This window comes from Polypterus senegalus, chromosome 6, assembly GCF_016835505.1.
Source record: "Polypterus senegalus isolate Bchr_013 chromosome 6, ASM1683550v1, whole genome shotgun sequence".
NCBI classification, from domain to species: domain Eukaryota; kingdom Metazoa; phylum Chordata; class Cladistia; order Polypteriformes; family Polypteridae; genus Polypterus; species Polypterus senegalus.
The window spans coordinates 109,367,898-109,381,594 of record NC_053159.1 but is presented as its reverse complement, the minus strand read 5'-3'; the positions used below and the strand labels follow the sequence as shown (position 1 = coordinate 109,381,594).

The 13,697-nt window shown below is 39.2% G+C and overlaps 1 protein-coding gene across 4 annotated transcripts in view; it reads left to right on the top strand.

Annotated features, from left to right (window-relative positions):
- The first annotated feature begins 397 nt into the window (after positions 1-397).
- bcas3 (BCAS3 microtubule associated cell migration factor) overlaps positions 398-13,697 on the top strand; it is an 846,307-nt gene continuing 833,007 nt past the window's right edge. For 3 of the 4 annotated variants that reach the window (XM_039756734.1, XM_039756732.1, XM_039756736.1), the window contains exons 1-5: positions 403-467; positions 1,583-1,672; positions 2,845-2,899; positions 3,404-3,479; positions 3,678-3,784. In XM_039756734.1, coding sequence (XP_039612668.1) covers positions 1,602-1,672; positions 2,845-2,899; positions 3,404-3,479; positions 3,678-3,784 — 309 coding nt within the window. In that variant the 5' untranslated portion in view covers positions 403-467; positions 1,583-1,601. Of the gene's footprint in view, positions 473-1,582; positions 1,673-2,844; positions 2,900-3,403; positions 3,480-3,677; positions 3,785-13,697 lie in introns of all 4 variants that reach the window. The other variant, XM_039756733.1, reaches the window with a different exon arrangement.

Here is a 13,697-nt window from a genome sequence, read left to right as displayed (position 1 = left end):
AACCAAATCAGAAAAAAACACAACATTCGCAACAAAAACATTTATTGCAGGGAAATAAAATGCCACCGATTTCTCCACGTGCAAACGAGAATCCATTGTATCGCGAGATATTTCATGTAAACAAACATGTCGGGGGAAAAATAATTTACTAAGATATCTGGCATGACATAAATTAAAGGGCCTACTTTAATAAGCACATACAGTTCAAGGTGTCCCAATAGACGACAGCGAGGAACTGGTGGTTGGTACAATAAAGCAAACTAATGCATTTTGCAGGCCTTTTTATTGCTTGACAATTAATATTAAAGTTCCTTCAGATTGGTTTGCCAAGCAATATATCCCGCCCCTTGTTCATATTATTGGTTAATTCTTCTTTCATCTCTTATCTGATTGGCCGAAGTAATAGTCGCGTTGTATAACATCACAGCTGAGTTGGATGGTGAAAACAAAGTAACGCAAGCGGCGCGGTATTGTATGATTTTTTAATTTTTCTGTCAAAGAAAAGTCATTAGATTTTTTTTATATTGTAGTGTAATTGAAAAATGTGACGGTACTCATTCATAAATATCTGGATGTTCTATAGGCGAAAATTTCGTATGCTAGAGCTTGATACGTTTACTCTTAACTGAAAGAGCAGACTAGAGAGCAGGTAAAGAAGCAGTATATTCAGTCCTCGGGAATAAAGTAGTTGAAGGATACAAAAGAACAAGACAGATGGGGCAGAAAAGAAATAAAAGGGTACATGTCATCAGTGTCAAGCTTTCTTAGGTTGACTGTCAGTAGGGGACTTATCTGTAAAAGGCATAATACTTGTTCTCGTGACAGAAGACTCAATGACTTGTGACAGAATTTTAGCTATAACTGGAGTTGAATTGTTCTTTTTGATATTTAGTGCCAATTCAATAAACGAAAGGGCAACTTAAACAGTCAGAAGTATTAACTAATGACTGTAATAATGTTTATGTCTAGGATATGGAATTAGATAGTCAGGGAAGGTCAATTACTGTAGTACTTTTATTTGTTAGTCCTAGCCTTGGGTAAACTCGTTTTTGTTTGTTCAGAGTAAAGTTAATCCTTTTACTCTGATATTAAACATTAGTCAGTCATAGTGAATATTTGTACCCGAGACCTTTTCGGTTGTATTGCACATTTTTCTAAGTTAGTTTCAGTACTTCGCTGGAAGGTTCTGATCATTCATAAAAAGAATGTGACCAGCAATGTTAAAGGTCAATTAGTCACGCTAGTAAGTAAGATACTAGTAGGTTTTTTAAAACATATTTTTCTTGCTTCTAAACCACATTTTAACAATAAAAAAACAAACTGCAATCCAGCAACACAAATTGATAATTATGATCATTTAGAGTTTGAGAGTGAATGTAGTTGCACAAAAAAGATATATAATAATAATAAAAAATGAAAACAACAATGATTACATAAGCTAAACACTAAGTTCTCTTTTTATCTTTCATCTTATTAATTTTTATTAATTTTGAATTCATTGTACAGCACAAAGGACTTTTACAAATGCTGATGCATTATTGCACAGTTGTAGACATTGGCTTTATTTTCACTGTCCTCACAGGATCTTGTTTGTGTTTACCATGTCAACTGATTCACCACGTCGACCCAGTCGAAGTACCGGTGGAGTGGTTGTTCGAGCACAGGCTGCCACGTAAGATTTTTATGGTTTTTTGAAACAAGTCAGAATTTGGGGCTTTCATAAGTAGGTTGCCCTGCTGTAGGTCGTTGTGGAAAAAAACAGACAGTATGCTTTTTATTACTGTGTAGATGTTTTTGTTTCCAGTTTTTTTTTATCCTAAAAAATTCCTATATTTTTTAATTGTACACAACAATGAAGGTATTGTCAAAGACCACAGTGTCTATAATAGTATTTTGTAGCTTATAATGTTTTCTTTTTGCATTTTTTAAAAATGATGCAGTAAAAACATTTTTTTATTGACAAATAGACTTGGTACATTATGGTATAAAAATGGACTGAGATTGACTAGATACATGTGTAAAAAATGTTTATTTTGGTAATCAAACACAGCTAGTGTACATTTATATTATTAACAAATGCTGCAGGGCCAGCAATAAAGGGTTTAGGACTTGGGGGGTATTCTGTTTATTTTCCAATTTCAAAATAGAAAGCCAGCAGGTAAGGTGAACGCAGGTACTACTGGCATCTTGTCAACACCCCAAGCTCTGCTTGTGCTTCCTCATTTTCTTTTGATGAGTCTGTCCACTTTTGCATCGGGATTGCCAGACAGCTTTCTCTTCTCCTTCCTTCAATTAATTGTGGCTTGCTTCCTCCATAAAAGTGTATTATTGCCATCTACTGTGCTGGGGTGTGAGTCGCATATGGAAACAATCAAATTATAATAACACTTAAACCTGCCTTATTTATATACACTTATGTGACCTTTTTTCCATGAACATTCCATGGCCAGTTGGTTTTGCTTTTTGTTTCGCAGTGCCTGTTAGAAGACACTGTTCATAATTTTTCCATTAGGTGGCCATTTAGGTTAAAATGCGTGTTTGACAAAATAATGTTTATGCATTCATGTTGTAATTTGAGTGTGGGTCTTCAGGGGCTTGTTACAGCTGTATAGTGCACTTATAGCTCAACAGTACCTCACTTCAACATTTCTTGGGTTTAGGAAACTACCGAAATATTAACATATTTGTAGTTTTTATAAGTTTATTTTACTAAACACTGAACATTTTAATGAGTGCATAAAGTGACATCTTTCTACATATTTTATTAACATTTGCCAAACTGGGGTTATTCATTTTCTGTTGTTATGTATTACATTAACTGTGACTTTGTTTACTGCTTTTTAGGGAGCAATCCTACATGGAAAGTGTTGTTACCTTCTTACAGGATGTTGTTCCACAGGTGAGGGCATTATATTAGTTAATGAAATGTGATACAAGGCATATGAACTAAATGCAGAAGGTATACAGTATCAAAAATAGTTTTCTTTATTAAACAAAATGCATGGGGATGTTGAAAATGGAGACTGCAAATTTTGAAAACAATTAAAAAAAAAAAAACCTAACAGTCATGATGGTTTTCACCCTGCTGTCAAAACCAACACAGTATTGTCCCACTCCACCTACAGTTGCTTTCCAAATACTGCCACCCTGTCACTTGAGTGCCTCAGTGTATACTTGATCTCTAATCTAATATGAGTACCAGTAGGGAATGGCTTTCAGACATTACCCTATGGCTAATTCCGGATTAATTAGCGTCCCTAAAAGTCATGTCCACAGAGCTGCCTCTTGGTAGCTCACATAGTCCCTGCCCTCCATAATATATGTCCTATGCTACTTCTGCCTTGGTCACATGCTATACCAAGCTGTTAAAAACAAAACTAATACCTGTTCTTCCTTTTTTCAGGCTTACACTGGCACTCAATCCACTGAAGAGAAGGAAAAAATTATCTGGGTTCGCTTTGAAAAATCTGATGCTAATGGTAAAAGTGATGTATTTTTTGATTAACATGATATACTATTGGAAAACATGGTTTATTAAGAGATAATTTTCTTTTAACTGATGTCTCAACCCATGCATATGTGTAAAGGTATTTTTAGCGCAGCTGATTTAATTAATGTTTTAAGGGTTTGACTGTGTAATAAGCTATATTGATATTAATTGGTTTCCTTCTTCATAGACATTGCAAGGTCTCCTGAGTTCTTTGAAACACAAAGCACTGGCAATGACCCTCCTCTGCTACTCATGATTGGCTATGCGGATGGCTTGCAGATTTGGAGTATTTCTGTGAGTGACTGTTTTATAAGGATGCAATGCTATTTGTGTGCCTGGCATCCTAATAGTCTTACAGTGTTTTTTTTATTTGCTCCCTGTTGTTATTTTTTTTGTTTTTTTTGTTAACTACTTCCAGACATTTTGAGCTAGTGCCTTTCAATCTATCTAATTTGTCCCTTCAGTGTTATGTCAGTATTATCAAAAGAATATTGGTTGGTGAAACATAGCTAATTTAAGAACTGCATGTTGCCATTAAAGCCTAGGTATTCTACTATATTCTCTCATGATAGAGAAGTATATATAATAGATAATTCTAGAAAAAACATTTTAGTGTTTCAATATCTTTTGCAATGTTTGCTGTAAAATGAAACACTGAAGTTTTGCAAATGAAAATGAACAGGCACATTACTAACAGAGCCCTACTTTCTTAAATGGTACTTGGTAGAAAAAAAATAATCAAAGTGAAACAGTGAGAATTGGATTTAGTAAGGAACACATGGAATCTGTGAATTTCAATAATTACACATTTCAGAATAACAGAAACATGGAAATTTACCTAATTTATCAAGATAAATCTTATTGTTTCTACTTTTTCTATGAATTTGTGCTTCTGTTGATGTAAGGTTAACCCTGAACGAGATTCCAGTACCTGTCAGGAGACGCTCGCATACACGCAGAAGGCAAATTTAAAGTTTTCAGTTAGCCTAGCACGTATGTCTTTAGGATTTGGTAGGAAACTAGAGTTTCCTAAAAAATACATGTGAACTCGGAGTGAAGGAGTAAGCACCATATAGGCAGTAATTAGACCATCTGTAAGGAGTTGAACATTTATCTTCATAATTAATAATATGCGTTTCAGTAATATCTATAGTCCAATTAAAAATTGTGTATTGTAGTTCTGGTAAAGCAGACAGTGTTCTATAATATTGTAAAAGAAATGGAAATTTCTAGTAGTGACCATTTTGAAGACAGTAAAACTAAGCATTCAAAGTTTTGAATGAGAGGACTGTTGAACAAATTCATTTGCTGCTTTTGAGAAAACATGGAGATAAAGAGTATGTGCTGCAGTGGCAGAAACACAGTAGATTTTGCTTTATAAGATTGAGAAAAACAGGTAGCATGGTGAGGTGACCTCATAAAAATTTCAGTTCTCCTGAGGAGGTTTAAGTATTTTACCTGGTGTTTCCTGAGGCTGACAACAGGACATTGGTCCAGGGGCCTCATGTATAAACGGTGCGTACGCACAAAAATGTTGCGTAAGAACGTTTCCACGTTCAAATCGCGATTTATAAAACCTAAACTTGGCGTAAAGCTGTGCACATTTCCACAATAGCTCATACCCTGTCGTACACAAGTTCTCTGCTCGGTTTTGCAGACTGGCAGCACCCAGCGTCAAAGCAGTGCTACTGTTCCTGTGTGGTTTCCCTTTCTTTTTCAGATTCACATCCCTGACGCGGCTTTATAAATACACTGAAATTAACTGCATATTGTTTATTAGTTTAATGCATCTGATTGTAATTAACCTGTAACAATATAATGGTCCACAGAATGGTCAAACTATTCCAAATACCATAACTTCTTTAGCGTTGTTACTCTCACTGCACCTTGGATCCCACATTGGATCATCTCTCGGAATATTTATATCACTGTATCTGAGTGTGAATCACAGCTGTACAGCGGCTGATCGGAAAGAGAATTATCGGTATACAGCTTCAAGCACACACAGCCTCCGACATGCTGTCTATTGAACTTCTCTCATATGACAAATGCTTCAGAGCCTTTCCTGTATAGACCTCGCGGTTCAGAAACAGTTTCATTCCAAGAACTCTAAACTCACTCAATCAGTCCAAGTGCCTCTTGTAGAACTTTTTGTACTTATTAGCACAATCGCCTCATTGTCAACTTGCTCTTCAGTTAGAATATTGCACAACCTGAGCCACTTTATAAAGCAAGTATTTACATATGATGACGATATCATTTTTAAGATGAAATGCAGCAGAATATGTTTATTATATTATACAGATAAAACTTTAACTTTAATTACACGGTGCCGCAGCGCTAGCGTGCCGCTGGCGCTCTGTTCACAGATTGTTCCTGCCTCGCGCTGTATTCTTACTGGTGCTGACGTGACACTGGAAGGATAAATGAATAGAGTAATTAAACGTGTACTACGAAGATATTTCAATGTTCCTTAAAAGTTTTGAAGAATCGTCATTCTAAGCTTACAGATGGCTTAACGTCTATTACTGAGCTGATTTTGTGGCGATTGGGTATTTGGAGAAAGAAAAATAAGAACAGGAATTGGAGGTTTGTGCGTTTGAGAGAGACAGTACTGCTACAATAAAGTATTTCATCAAAGGTAGCACACACAGCAAGCATCTTGCGTGAGACATGAACAATCACTGTGCCACCGTGTTCCCATGTTTAATAACATGCTTTAATAATAATACATTTTATTTATACAGCACCTTTCCCATGCTCAAGGCACTTACAGAATATAAGAGAGAACGGCAGGGTATACAGTATATAGCATAGTACAAACCATATAAATAAATAAAGAAGATTAAGATAGTAAATTCGGAGAAAGCCTAACAGACAACATAATTGATGGTCTAGCACACACATGCAGATTACATGAGCATCTTGACATAGAGGTAAACTGAGAGAAGGGGAATGAAGTCAAGTAGAGCTAAAAGCCTTCCTGAACAGATGAGTTTTGAGTTGTTTTTTAAAAGAATTTGTGGAGTCCGCTGACCTGATTAATTTCAGTAGGTCATTCCAGAGTCTGGGCGCTATACAGCTGAAGGCCCTGTCACCCATGGAGTGTAGATTAGTGTGGGGTAAAACCAAGATTGCCAGAATCAGAGGACCTTAGTGAGCGAGCAGGCACATAGTGATGGAGAAGGTCACTGATGTAGTTTGGCACAAGGTTATTTAAGGCTTTGTAGGTTATTAGTAGGATTTTATATTCAATTCTGTAAGACACAGGGAGCCAGTGAAGACGGAGCAGGATGGGTGTGATGTGCTCGCTGCTGCTGGTTCGAGTAAGGACTCTTGCAGCCGAGTTTTGAATAAGCTGGAGCTGTGATATAAGATTAGAAGGGGCACCTGCCAGCAGCGAGTCACAAAAATCTATGCGGGATGTGATAAAAGCATGGACATGTTTCTCGGCATTAGAAAAGGAGAGGAAGGAGTGAACACGGGATATGTTACGGAGGTGGAAGTAAGAAAGTTTCTTAATGTGATTTATGTGGGCGGAGTAAGAAAGAGAGGAATCAAAAATGACACCGAGATTCTTTGCAGTAGAGGCAGGTCTGATTAGATCACCGCCAAGATTGACTGGGAAGGAGGTCATTTTATTAAGTTGCATTTTAGTCCCAATTTGCAGGAGTTTAGTTTTGTTGCAATTTAATTTTAAAGAGTTCTGCTCCATCCAGGTTTTAATTTCACTAAGGCAGGTTGTGAGCTGGGAAAGCTCTGATGAAGTTCCACTTTTAACATTGAAGTACTTTAACTCCTATCATCATGAAAATAATATCACGTATACACCTCAGTGTTTTAATTATTCAGAGAGCTGTAATATCATGAATGTAATGGATTCTGTGTAATGTCGGATGAAAAGAAAGGAGCACACACTGAGCACATAGAAGATCAAATACAAAGCAAAGTATTGAATGTGCTACTTTAGTTACAATGGGATTGAGAAACTAGTAAATTAAATGATTTTAAGATTAAGTTTATGATTTTCTATTTTAATGACAAAATAAACTACATGGTTAAAGTGGAGGGGTGGCACAGTGGGTAGTGCTGCTGCCTCGCAGTTAGGAGACCTGGGTTCGCTTCCTGGGTTCCTCCCTGCGTGGAGTTTGCATGTTCTCCCCGTGTCTGCATGAGTTTCCTCCGGGTACTCCTGCTTCCTCCCACAGTCCAAAGACATGCAGGTTAGGTGCATTGGCGATTCTAAATTGTCCCTAGTGTGTGTGACCTGCGGTAGGCTGGTGCCCTGCCTGGGGTTTGTTTCCTACCTTGCGCCCTGTGTTGGCTGTGATTGGCTCCAGCAGACCCCCGTGACCCTGTAATTAGGATATAGCAGGTTAGATAATGGATGGATGCATTAAAGTGGAAATTTAGAGATTAAAGTTGACATTTCATGCTTTTTCCCCACTGTGTGCGTTTTTTTTTTTTCTCTGTACCCTAATAAGCTTTCATATGACACTCAGACGGTGGGGTATGTCTTGCCTTTTCACGGCCACTTTGATATGTGAGTTCTTTTTTATTTTGGGCACTGAGCGACTTTGTGAACATGAGCTTTCGAGTTTCTCCAACACACTATGTCACTCGATCGACTTCCTTTTGTTGTTTATACGACAGTTTAAACCAACAAATAATACATTTTTCTTTGCCTTGTGACGATGCGGGTTCTGGTCCATGCTCCCATCGCTGTTCGGGAGCCCTTGAACCCTACACCGTTGATAGTTATAACCGAGATGAGCTAGACAGTGAGACAACAACAATTGAGCAAGGGGATGGTTCAAAAAGTGCAAAGTGCTTCTGTTTACAACAACAAGTGTTCAAATAAAGTGCAGTACAGTGCAGTTCATTCAATAGTTCAATAAATAAATCCATGAAAGAAAATGTGGTGAAGGTTAAAAATACATAAAAAAAAAAAAACAATCCTTTTAAAACGAGGTTAAAACGTTCATCAGAAAACAGTCTTTAAAACAATGCCTAGCCCAGTGCTTCTTTTAAACTAGCGTGTCTCCTGCTTCAGCCATCTGGGCCCCGCAACAAGTGGGACGCTCTCTTTGCAGCTGACCTTCACAGTACCTGCTTCTACTACTACTGTCAGTTGCCTTACCGATTCTTGACTCCGGTCGGCTCCCCCTGACAGTGACTTGGGAATTCCTCCGTTACCAAGGCTGTCACGCAGGGAACACCACGTCCCAAGTCCCGACTCCCGGTACCTTCTGCGGAGAGTACTATGCCTTCTGGTCACTCCCGCCCAGCGACCACAACCACTACTTCTCCCAGGTGTTGGCCAAACACCCAGGCTGCCTTCTGCTGTCTGCGAGTGCTCACTCGCCCGCTTCCTGCTGCACCAACTTGCTCTCTCTCTCTCTCTCTCTCTCTCTCTCCTCACTGCTTCCTACTTCCTGCTGCAACCTCCGTCTGTCCTTTATTTTTCCGTTTTGATCATCTTCTTCTAACTGATTTGTGCTTCTTTATATTGAGAGTGGACATAGCAGCTGCAGCACATTAGCCACAGGAACAATCACGGATGTGGAGTCCCTCACCTCTGTACTAGGTGAGAAACGCCCACACCGCAGATCGCCCTGCGGCTTGCTACGGCCACCATGCCCCCTCACTAAGCCGCTGCAAGCGTGGTGATTATTTATTTAAATAAACGGCCGTTGCTGAGTGAGCTGTGAACCCATAATACCACATGCCTCCACTTGGTATTCGCTGAAATTCTTCTATTTTCCCTCTTGCTTTTGCCATTGCCTTTTCACAGAAGGCTGAGCTTAAGGGCTATTTATATTGATTTGCATATTCTCTATTATTAAGAGGTGAATTCTGGGAGGAGTTGGGGCAGGACAGCAGGCGCGTGCACGTGCCTTACTTTTCACGCTGACCGGTATTTATGTAGCGGAAGAACGTGGAAGTTGGCGTACGCATAGATTTATGCATCTGTGTTTTTTTTATGCGTAAGCACATTTCCGCTTTTGTCCGTACGCAGTGTTATAGTTTGAATTCTACGTATGGAGTTCTACATGAGGCCCCAGGTCTCTGGGTCTGGACATTTGAGCAAGGCCCTTGACCTGCTATTGCTTGACCTTGGGTGTGACGTTATCCTGCATCTAGGACTGCAATCAAGTCCTTCAACTTGGAGGGAAAATTTGGGGGTTGGTGGCAGAATTGGTACTCCAGTCACTGTAGAAAACCTCACACTGGTCCAGTGTGGTGCTGAGAGGTCGGCCGTTGCACAGCTGCACTTGGGTCTCAATCCAGGTGGTTCGTCATGTGGCAGGTGCAGCAACGCGCTATCACCACATTCTCAGAAGCCTCTCTCTGTGTCTCTCTCTCTGTCTCTCTCTCTCTCTCTCTCTCTCTGGCAAAAGAGAATTCATAAATGGTTCCAATGACCATTTTGCTTGTGCCTGTTTGGAAATCTTTTCTGCAATGCACCTTATGTTGTTCAAATACATTGAATCTGTTAAGGAAGGTTAATGATGGATGAAGTTAAAGACACAATCATATTACATTTTGCGTGAGTAGAGGTCATTAATAGCATAACTAAACATTCATTAAATAAATTAAGATTTCACTTTTGTTTCTGCTGCCAGCCGTCTCTCACAAATATATAGTGAGTTCATTGAACAGCCTAATTTTTGTAAGAACGGTGAACTTAATGTAATGTATTTTGCAAGTGAAAAACTTGAATGTGAGCTAGTCCAGTTTTATGTGATATTCTGGATCTGGTTTAGGTTCAGATTAAACGTTTTACCTTACCCTGTAATGTAGGGGCGAGGCCGAATCTGAATACAGTATTCAGATAAGCACAAACAGTGGATTTTTACGAATATTTATTTTGTACAAATGTTTTGTATTCTGAAAAAATAACTTCAAATAGGCACTATCTGTATCTGCCTGCTTGTGCTTAAGCTGCACCTCCACTGACTCAAGCACGCGGTGAAGCTCTGCTTTCACTTTTAGGAAAATGTTGTACTTTGCAAGGCCACTTTTTATTTTTCCGCGTTGGACATGCAATTTGTGACGCAAATTTTGACTGGCAGGGTAATAGGTTAGTTCACCTACATGCTGCTTCCCAAGTCACCATTTGTGTCACACGGTTGGAAATAAAGTGGTAATTTATATGTATACTTGCATCTGTTCAATTTCTTTTTTGACCGGGAGAATATTAGCATATATGGTTATACGTGTTTGTTGCTGGGTATAACTCAATAAAGTATTTAAATGTATTTAAATAAAAAAGTTTTCATAATTCTTCTTCTTCTTTTGGCTGCTCCCGTTACGGGTTGCCACAGTGGATCATCATCTTCCATATCTTTTTGTCCTCTGCATCTTGTTCTGTTACACCCGTCACCTGCATGTCCTCTCTCACCACATCCTATACAACTCTTACGTACTTCTCTGTTACTCCCGACTTCCTCATACAATACCACAGCTCCTCTCGAGGCACCCTGTCATATGCGTTCTCCAGGTCCACAAAGATGCAATGCAACTCCTTCTGTCCTTCTCTAAACTTCTCCATCATTCTCAGAGCAAACATTGCATCTGTGGTGTTTAATTCGCATGAAACCATACTGCTGCTCACTAATCATCACCTCACTTCTTAACCTAGCTTCCACTACTCTTTCCCATAACTTCATGCTGTGGTTCATCAGTTTTATTCCCCTGTAGTTATTGCAGTCCTGCACATCCCCCTTATTCTTAAATATTGGCACCAGTACACTTCTTCTCCATTCCTCAGGCATCCTCTCACTTTCCAAGATTCCATTAAATAATCAGGTTAAAAACTCCACTGCCATCTCTCCTAAACACCTCCATGCTTCCATAGCCTTTCCATTTTTCATCCTCCATCATAGCTGTCCTTACTTCCTCCTTGCTAATCCGTTGCACTTCCTGATTCACTGTCTCCACATCATCCAACCTCTTCTCTCTCATTCTCATTCTCATTCTCTTCATTCATTAGCCTCCCAAAGTACTCTTTCCATCAGCTCAACACACTCTCCTTGCTTGTGAATACGTTTCCATCTTTACCCTTTATCACCCTAACCTGCTGCACATCTTTCCCAGCTCGGTCCCTCTGTCTAGCCAGTCGTTACAGGTCCTTTTCTGCCTCCTTGTCCAGCCTATCATACAACTCATCATACACCTTTTCTTTAGCTTTCGCCACCTTTCTCTTCACCTTGCGCCTTTTCTCCTTGTACTATTGTCTACTTTCTGCATCTCTCTAACTCTCCCACTCCCACTCTTCTTTGCCATCCTCTTCCTCTGTATACTGTCCTGTATTTGCACATTCCACCACCAGGTTTCCTTTTCCTCCTTCCTTTTTCCAGATATCACGCCAAGCACCCTTCTTGCTGTCATCCTTACTACATCTGCTGTCTGGTAACCACTCTTCACTGCCACCCAGTGCCTGTCTCACCTCCTCCCTAAAATCATCCTTGCAGTCTTACTTTTTCAACTTCCACTGTTTGATCCTTGGCTCTGCCCTCACTCTCTTCCTCTTCTTGATCTCCCACGTCATCCTACAGACCACTATCCTATGCTGCTTAACTACACTTTCTCCTGCCACCAATTTGCAGTCTTCAATCTCCTTCAGATCAACTCTTCTGCATAGGATGTAATCTTCCTGTGTGCATCTTCCTCCACTCTTGCACATAACCCTATGTTCCTCCCTCTTCTTAAAATATGTATTCACCACAGCCATGTCCATCCTTTTGGCAAAATCCACTATTCTCTGACCTTCTTCATTCCTTTCCTTGACACCATACCTACCCATCACCTCCTTGTCTCCACTGTTCCCTTCACCAACATGCCCATTGAAATCCGCTCCAATCATCACTTTCTGTCCCTATTGTATTTTATTCAAGAACACTGTAATATCCTAATTATAAGGCATGCAAAAAGAGAGATTTCGACTGTCAAATTGACATTTATTTGAATACTAAATACAAATAATTTTACTGTCCTACAAATACAAAACAAATACTTTTGCTACCCCAACAAATACAAATAGTTTTGCTACCCCAACAAATACAAATAGTGGATGCTCTGCACATCCATACTGTAATGATATGGTCTAATTCACTTACACCGCAGCAGCTGACATGTCATTGTTACTGTCAACACACACGAGGCCAATATTTTTGTTAAAAGCTGCAACATTTCAGGACAGTTTTGTTTTTGTTGAAGATGTACAGTTCCCCTTTCAACATTTTTAAAGAGACTCAAGAGGTCATCTGTAAAGTTAATAATAGCCTCTAGTTGTGAGGTGTTAGACATTTTTAGGTATGCAACTTTGACCAAAAACTGTCACATACTGACTAAGAGACTATCAAGGAGCCAATGGAAGGGGCCTCTACAAGTATGAATGTGTTTTGGTTATTGACTGCACATGGACTTTGTGTTCCACTCTATGTGCCCATTCAGTGTGACAAGTATAAACAAGCCCTAAGCCAAGCTTGTTTGCCAGTGTTTAAATGAAGGCAGGTAGATAAGGCTGGAAGTGTGCTCCTAAGGAGTAGAAGTATTAATTACAAAGACTACAGTGTTATCCACAGGAAAAGAATTGCTACATGCAAAAGATGTAGGACAAATATCACAAATGGAACAACCTTGAAATTTTCTTACCATTTCAGGGTACACAGAGAACGGTTAGTTTGGTTTATAAAATAATTAGTGAACCAAGGTTGTATAACATTTAGTAATAACGTGTAGGTTAGTAATTGTGAAATGACGAATTAACTTTACAGATTTGTGCTGTTGATTTGATGATTTTTAAAAATATTATGTTTACATGTGTTGCTTGTACGAGACCATATGGCTGTTAGGGAACAACTAGTCGGGGAGAGAGTGTGCCTGAGTACATACATCATCAAGACCGGTAAAAACTAAAAAAGGTCGCTTGTATTAAAAATGATGGAGGCAAGCATGATCAGTCCCAATAATATGATACCATGGCGGCTTAATAAAAGTAACCTGTCAGAAAATAGATTGAGTTGAAAAACACAAATGTACAATTAGCTGATAACGGAAACGGATAAAGCAACATCCCATGTCGTTGTCTTTCTCTGTACATGCACAATTCTTCTGATGCCACGATACCAGGAGTATACCTAGGTTGCATTGAGCGCTTGTTAATCCACTCTAAATATCATTTTCTCAAATGGATAACCAA